Source organism: Herpailurus yagouaroundi, unplaced genomic scaffold (assembly GCF_014898765.1).
Source record: "Herpailurus yagouaroundi ecotype Mexico unplaced genomic scaffold, PumYag 163, whole genome shotgun sequence".
NCBI lineage: Eukaryota > Metazoa > Chordata > Mammalia > Carnivora > Felidae > Herpailurus > Herpailurus yagouaroundi.
In genome coordinates this window covers 34931440-34938407 of record NW_024412404.1, presented here as the reverse complement: position 1 = coordinate 34938407, position 6968 = coordinate 34931440, and the positions used below count along the sequence as shown (strand labels likewise).

Here is a 6968-nt window from a genome sequence, read left to right as displayed (position 1 = left end):
GCTCAGAGCCTGGAGCCTGTTTCCGATTCTGTGTCTCCCTCTCTCTCGAGACAGAAAGAGACAGAGCATGAACGGGGGAGGGGCAGAGAGAGAGGGAGACACAGAATCAGAAACAGGCTCCAGGCTCTGAGCCATCAGCCCAGAGCCCGACGCGGGGCTCGAACTCACGGACCGCGAGATGGTGACCTGGCTGAAGTCGGACGCTTAACGGACTGCGCCACCCAGGTGCCCCACTGTAGTTTTTATTTTAGTCGGCTGGGAGGAATACACACTGTGCAACAAATAAGAGAGTCCTACCTGACAGAAATCTATGATGGCTTGTGAATTATGTTAATTAGGTGAATTATGATTTTGCCAAAGAGTGAAAATTCTAGGTGAAAAATGAATGTGGTACATCTTGTTGTTTCTGAGAACGTTAAGTAAAGAAAAATTATAATTGTAGGAATTTAAAATTCTCAATATCATATTTAACAAAAATATATATTCTGAATAATTTTCATATCGTGGAGAATGGAGTTTGTACAGATACAAAAAGAAATCACTAAAAAAGCCTTTCGTATTCACTATTCAGCCTAAGTGTGATCGCTTCTCGGCCTTTTGGCTAAGATCAAGTGCAGCCTAAGTGTAATAAAGAGTTTTGTGAAAAGTTTTTTGCCACAACATTTAGTAAGTTTCAGAAGTCAATAATTCTAGAAAAAGCTACATGGATCTGTAGGTTTCATAATCTATAAAGTCAACTTTCTTTTTAAAAAGAAGGAAAGAGTCTTCAATACTTCTCAATATTAGCTATGCCCTTTAAGGCCACCAAATTCTCACAATTCACAGGAAGACTTTGTGGAGAAAAAAAAAATATATATATATATATATATATTATATATATATATATATATATATATATACATATCTCAGCACTACCTGGAGACACAGATACCTGTGTGTTTCTAAATAACCATAACTGTGCCAATCTGAAGAAAACGCAAGAGAATTAAATGGCTTAAAAAATACATCTATAAAGGGTTGTATCTACCTAAAAAATAAACCATTCTAGCTTGAAAAAAAAAAAGACATGAATTTGCCTGAAGGACCCATAAAATAATTTAAATTTATTTTTAAAAGAGTAATGAAGAGATCCTCGAAGAATGAAGGCTAACCTGGAAAGGAGATTTTTTGAAGTTTTCATCTCCTTCTCACTGTTAAGTTGGTGATAGTAGAGATAGTGGTAGTCACCTAACATTTTAAAACATTTACGGACAGGAAAAGGCCAAGGATCTGAGGGAATATTACTTGTGGGGCTCCCATAGTCAAGTCACAATTCACAGAGAGATGCCCATGTGAAGCTGAGGCAAGTTCCCAACAGGGACTGAAATACAACTCACCTCACCTGGAAGGGAAGGGAGGGGAGAAAAAGCAGGAGATGAGGATAGAGCAGTCTCACCTTGGACTAAATTCCTTTAGCTCCTACATAATTTCTACTCTACTCAATGAAGCTTCTGTCAATTTAGAAAACTTTAAGATAACTCTGTAGTAATAGATATGCTGCTGTAAAATACTCCCCTCTTTACTTAAAGCAAACGTGAAACTATTCCTTAAAAGTATTTATGACAGATTTTTGCCAAGAAAAGAGAGGAAGTGGGAAGAAGGAAAAGATGGAGGACAATCAGGTGAGAGAGGAAAAAAAAAGCCACAGGTGAATACAAATTATGATCAAATGTAAACCTGGTCTGAAAATCAGGAATCTTGGCTTCTAATTCCATCTCTGCCATGAGCTAACGAAACCACCTTATGTAGATAGTGCGCTTCCTCATCAAAAAAATGAAGTTGCAGTAGGGGTTGCCCCCAAGAACAAGAGTGCATCCAAGAACAAGATATCTCCAAAGGGAGCCCTTATCTAGAGCTTCCGAGTTAAGAATGACAATTATACACACGAAGGGGGGGAAAAAAACCTCTTAGGTTGTCAGGGCAAGGGAAATTTCTGATCATTCTGCCCAGGAATAGAAGATCTCTTCAAAATTACCTAGAGAATAATAGACAAAGAGTCCATAAAAGTTTCCAATTCAACACAACTTGAGCAAAGTTCTTCATACCACTGCTAGATATTGTAGATTCAGAAAGTAGCATAGTCTCTGCCTTTAGGGTGTTCAGAATTCAGTTAAGGTTTTGGTTAAACGTGACTGTGCCCTTTTCCAAGAATGTTATATAAAGAAGTAATGACATCTAGAATCTTGACATTCATATTTCAATTAAGAAAACCGAGACTTAGGGGCACCTGGGTGGCTCAGTCTGTTAAGCATCCGACTCTTGACTTCGGCTGGGGTCAAGATCTTATCGTTTTTGAGTTGGAGCTCCTCGTCTGGCTCTGCAGTGATGGCACAAAGCCTGCCTGGGATTCTCTCTCCTTCTCTCTCTGCCCCTCCTCAGCTCACTCTCAAAATAGATAGATAGATAGATAGATAGATAGATAGATAGATAGATAAGATAGAAAGATAGAAAGAAAGAAAGAAAGGAAGAAAGCCTGGGGCTTAAAGAAATTAACTTCATGGTACCTGTTTTGACTCAAATTCAGTGCTCTGATGCACATGAGTAATGTGGCTACGTGAATGTCAAATAGCTTTATTAACTGAAGTACTATTAGTGAAGTCCTATGAACCGATTAAAGAAAAATTTTAATTATATCAAAATTCCTGCCTACTGTTAATATGAAAAAGCCTATTATAATAAATTTGCCCTATTATTCATAAATTGTGATGTATATATACATATTTGTCTTCAAACTTAATCCCTAGTAGCCTGCCCTCCACCACCACATAAGGGACCAGTGTCCAAATTATCTCTATTCCCAGTGGTGGCACAAAGCAGGCACTCTGGGTATACTGGTTCAATTAGTGATCTCCAAAGCCCCTTCCAAGTCTAAAATTGCCTGACATCAAAACATGACCACTAAACCACCCAAAGGCCACACAAGTTCACAAATGTATAAACTTCGTTCACCTTGAGAGCTTTTAGAATACTGCCACTATAAGCTTTAAGTATGTTTTTGCAACTATACCCACATAGATCTCACTACTATATATTTTATCCTATGAGTAACACAAGATTACGATTTCCCAATCTTGATTTAAAAACAATAAATTATTTGTGAATTTATATAAGCAGGAAAAATAAGGGATAATAAAGTAGAAAAAAATATTACAATGAGAAGATTGTGCCTGTGTCTACAAATATGCACACTAATTGTATAATCCTCTAAAACTTGAGCTGTATAATTTGTTTCTTTCACTCCTATCAAGATCCCTGAAAAGGAAACAAAAACACAGGAGAACTCTGGAAGAGTTTACAAGTTGGGAATGCTTTCCTATTTGCCTAGAGATTAAGGGGGGAAAAAAGCATATCAAGATCTGACTCCAGGAAAATTGCTATTTCGTTAATGAGCAATAGGATGAGTAATTTCTTACTATTTATCCCTATCAAAGCCCTATTCTGAAATCTGCAATGTCCAGCACCATATCTCAATTTCAAGAATAGCAGGTCAAAACACAAATACAATAGCATCAAAAACTAAAAGGTTGCTGAAAAAAAGCGTAGGCCTATCTGGCAAAAGAGAAGAGGGATTTTCTAGATAAAGCGCCATAGCCATTTGGCTTTTTAAGGACTGTAATCAAATTCTAAATTCCAAACTGACTGCATTTTAATAAAGGCCATTAAAACGAACAGTTAAACACTATGAAACACAACCACTTCTAATTTCAGGAATTCCCAAGCTAGTTGAATGGGTTTAGACTCCACGCAACTAGACATCTCTGCAGAATGACTTCCCTTTCTCTTTCACAACCACACCCGCACACACAGACCGCCGCGCTCACCCCCACTCCCCAACCCTACTCCTCGTAGTACAGTAAAAATACACCGAGAACAGAGCAGGTTGTCTGCTTATCCGGAGGAAGCAAAACTGCAGCTATGGCTTTAGCACGCTGGCAAGGCCTGAATACACGGAAACCAGGTGTCAACAACAGGTATAGCCTCCAGCCCACAGGGAGAGAGATTCGCTCCCCACAAAGTTGGCAACTTCTCCTACACACAACACAATGCAGACCCAGTTCCTCTTCGCCGGTGACAAATCAAAGCTAAGTCCTGACGCCAGCAAGAGCCCGCGCGGAGACGGCCCCCAAGCCGCTCTCGGCCAGTTCCTGGCCTCGACCTCCGCCCTGGCCCCGGTCCCCGTCGCGACCCCTAACCCTCCCCGAGCCCCGGCGCAGCCTGCGCTGTACCTGGCGAAGAAGTCGGCGAAACCGCCGCTCCGTCGAGCCCGGGCCGAGGTCCCCGCGGCGCCCTGCTCCGCGGCGGGCGCGGGCACCGGCGGCCCGGCTGGGGGCAGGTGGTCGCGGCTCACCTCGAACGTGTTCCGAGAGTTCACGTGAACGTCCGAGACGCCGGGGCGCGGCTCCGCGCCCGAGCTAGTCCTCTCGGCGGAGGCGGCGGCCAACGAGCCCTCCTGTGGACCCCCAGCGCCGGCTCCCGGCCGCTCCAAGTCCTCGTTACTGCTGCTGTCGCTGGCCGGGCTGCCCCCCGAGCCACTGCTCGCACCTTGGGACTTGTCGGCGTCCGCCGCCGCCAGGCAGCAGCTCCGCAGCGGGTGCTCGAGTGGCGCGGCCCAGTCGGACGGACTGCCCTCACCGTCCGCGCCCTCGTCGCCAGGCCCCTCCGGGGGAAGGCGGCGGTGGCGCGGGTCCCGGCCGCCCGCGCGGGCCAGCTCTCGAGGCTCCTCCAGGTCGCGACAGTCCTGGCCCGGCAGAAAGCCCGAATCTCCGTTGGTCATGCCTCTGTGCCGCGGCGCACGGGCATCCGCCGCCTCCGTGCCTCGGTGCTTGGAGCCTGAGTCCCGCGGGCAGGCGTCCGAGCGCGGGGCTGCCGGGGTCGGCGGCGCGCGGGGTTGGCCAGCGGGAAGTGGACAGTAGCACAGCCCCGGCTCCAGCTGTCCTCCGGCCGCCGCGAGGTAGCGCCGAAGGAGCTGCTGAGGCGGCGTCTCCTTCTCCTCTTCCTCCTCCTCCTCCTCCTCCACCGGCAGCTCCACAGCGCCGACGCCTCCGCCGAAGCCGCCCGTGGCCCGGATCATCTTCCTGTCCTGGCCCACGGGCTCCGGCGCCGGCAGCGGGAGCAACTTGGGGTTTCTACCCGAACAGGCTCCTGCATCCTCCGGACCCACCATCTAGGGCCGGGTGAGCGCCGCCTGAGGAGACGACGGAAGAGTCCCCGGCGCAAACTCGGACCGGGAATAGCCCTGGGGGCTGGGGCCGCGGCGGCCGCCGCCGCAACGTTCCCAGACCCACCCCTCCCACCTCGGGCTTCTGGCAGTTGCGGGAGAGCGGGCACGCGCCAGAGCTCGCGCACGCACCAACGCCGGCCCGGTCAAACGCCGAACTGGATATTCTGCGAACCATAGAGACAGTAGCTAGAGAGGCCCACTCCCTGACACTCTGGCGGCCAATCTGGGATCCTCCATCTGGATGGTGGAGGCTGGTTGGCTCTCTCTGAGCGTGACAGCTCTTACAGAGGCACGGGTTTGACTCGCTTAACAAAAATTCACTTGACGTACTTAATTTATGGGAGTAGAATACAGGATATTAGATGTAAGCCCTCCCAGCTCCACTTGTTCAGTCGACTTTACGCTTTTTCATGCATCTTCTCTATCGCCGTTGCTATAATTTAGGGCTTCAGCGCTTCACCCTCCCTTCTCCCTTCTCCACTTCATCTTCCATAATATTAAGTTACCTTTCTTATCTAGCACCATGTTACATCATATGGCTTTTCTTAAAGACTTCCAGTATCACTCAAGGAGAGAGGAAATGGAGTCGGGCACAGAGTGGCTATTGAAATAATTCCAGCACCCTGTGATAATGGATTAAAATGGAGTGATAGCCACTGAGTGGAAATGGTGACGTTTAGAAGTCACAAGACATGATAACTGATCAGCTATAAGGAGGGATTGAAGAGGGAGGAACCAGCAATTACTACAAAACTCTTGAGACTGAAACTAATGTGGTTTGAAAACATGGGGATTTGGATTGGGGGGGGGGAAACTTGATTAATAGGGGAAATATATCTGGTAAAGTAAAAGGCCGGGAATATCCAGGATAGAATTCTAAAACTTGGGTTAAGGGCTTGGGTTTGGAGACACGGGTTGAAGAGTCATCTGTATATTGCAACAAGGTGAGTCATTAGTGACATGGCCTGGGAAGAAAGAATGAAGATGGAGGTGGGGCAGAGGCTCAAAGGTGTCATTATTTCAAGATGGGCAACACAGTTGTTTTGCAAAGGATTAAAGAGGAACTAGCTGTAGATAAAATGAAGGGGAAAATATTGACAACTCATTCTAGAAGTATGTCAATGAACAGAGAGGACAGAAATAGGAGAATGGGGTAGTAATGACAGGAAGCAGCATTGTCAAGCCTTTATATTTTTCTTTATATGAGAGAGAGTATAACCTATATATGAGTAGTAGTAAAATACGTAAATAAAATGGACACCCTTGTACCCAGCAACCAGTTTAAGAAACATCAGGTGTCTTATGGGGCGCCTGGGTGGCGCAGTCGGTTAAGCGCCCGACTTCAGCCAGGTCACCATCTCGCGGTCCCTGAGTTCGAGCCCCGCGTCGGGCTCTGGGCTGATGGCTCTGGGCTGATGGCTCTGGGCTGATGGCTCTGGGCTGATGGCTCGGAGCCTGGAGCCTGTTTCCGATTCTGTGTCTCCCTCTCTCTCTGCCCCTCCCCCGTTCATGCTCTGTCTCTCTCTGTCCCAAAAATAAAGAAAAAAGTTGAAAAAAAAAATTAAAAAAAAAGAAACATCAGGTGTCTTTTATAATGAGTATATTTGAAGGCCTTAAGGAAGGACTAAGTGGCAAAGGCATAGTTAGTAATGTATTTATTGTCAAGATCTTTCAGAAGAACTTACTTCTAGGACACAGTTGGAAAAAT

The 6968-nt window shown here is 46.4% G+C and overlaps 1 protein-coding gene across 5 annotated transcripts in view; it reads right to left on the bottom strand.

Moving 5' to 3' along the window:
• Nucleotides 1-5386, bottom strand: part of TBC1D12 (TBC1 domain family member 12) — a 117698-nt gene extending 112312 nt beyond the window's left edge. For 3 of the 5 annotated variants that reach the window (XR_005793576.1, XM_040485912.1, XM_040485911.1), the window contains exon 1: nt 4266-5386. Coding sequence is in view for 3 of the 5 variants with exons in the window: in XM_040485912.1 (XP_040341846.1) it covers nt 4266-5203 (938 nt within the window). In the remaining 2 variants the exon portion in view is untranslated. The remainder of the gene's footprint in view (nt 1-4265) is intronic. The other 2 variants (XM_040485913.1, XM_040485916.1) reach the window with 2 other exon arrangements.
• Between the last annotated feature and the right edge of the window lie 1582 nt (nt 5387-6968).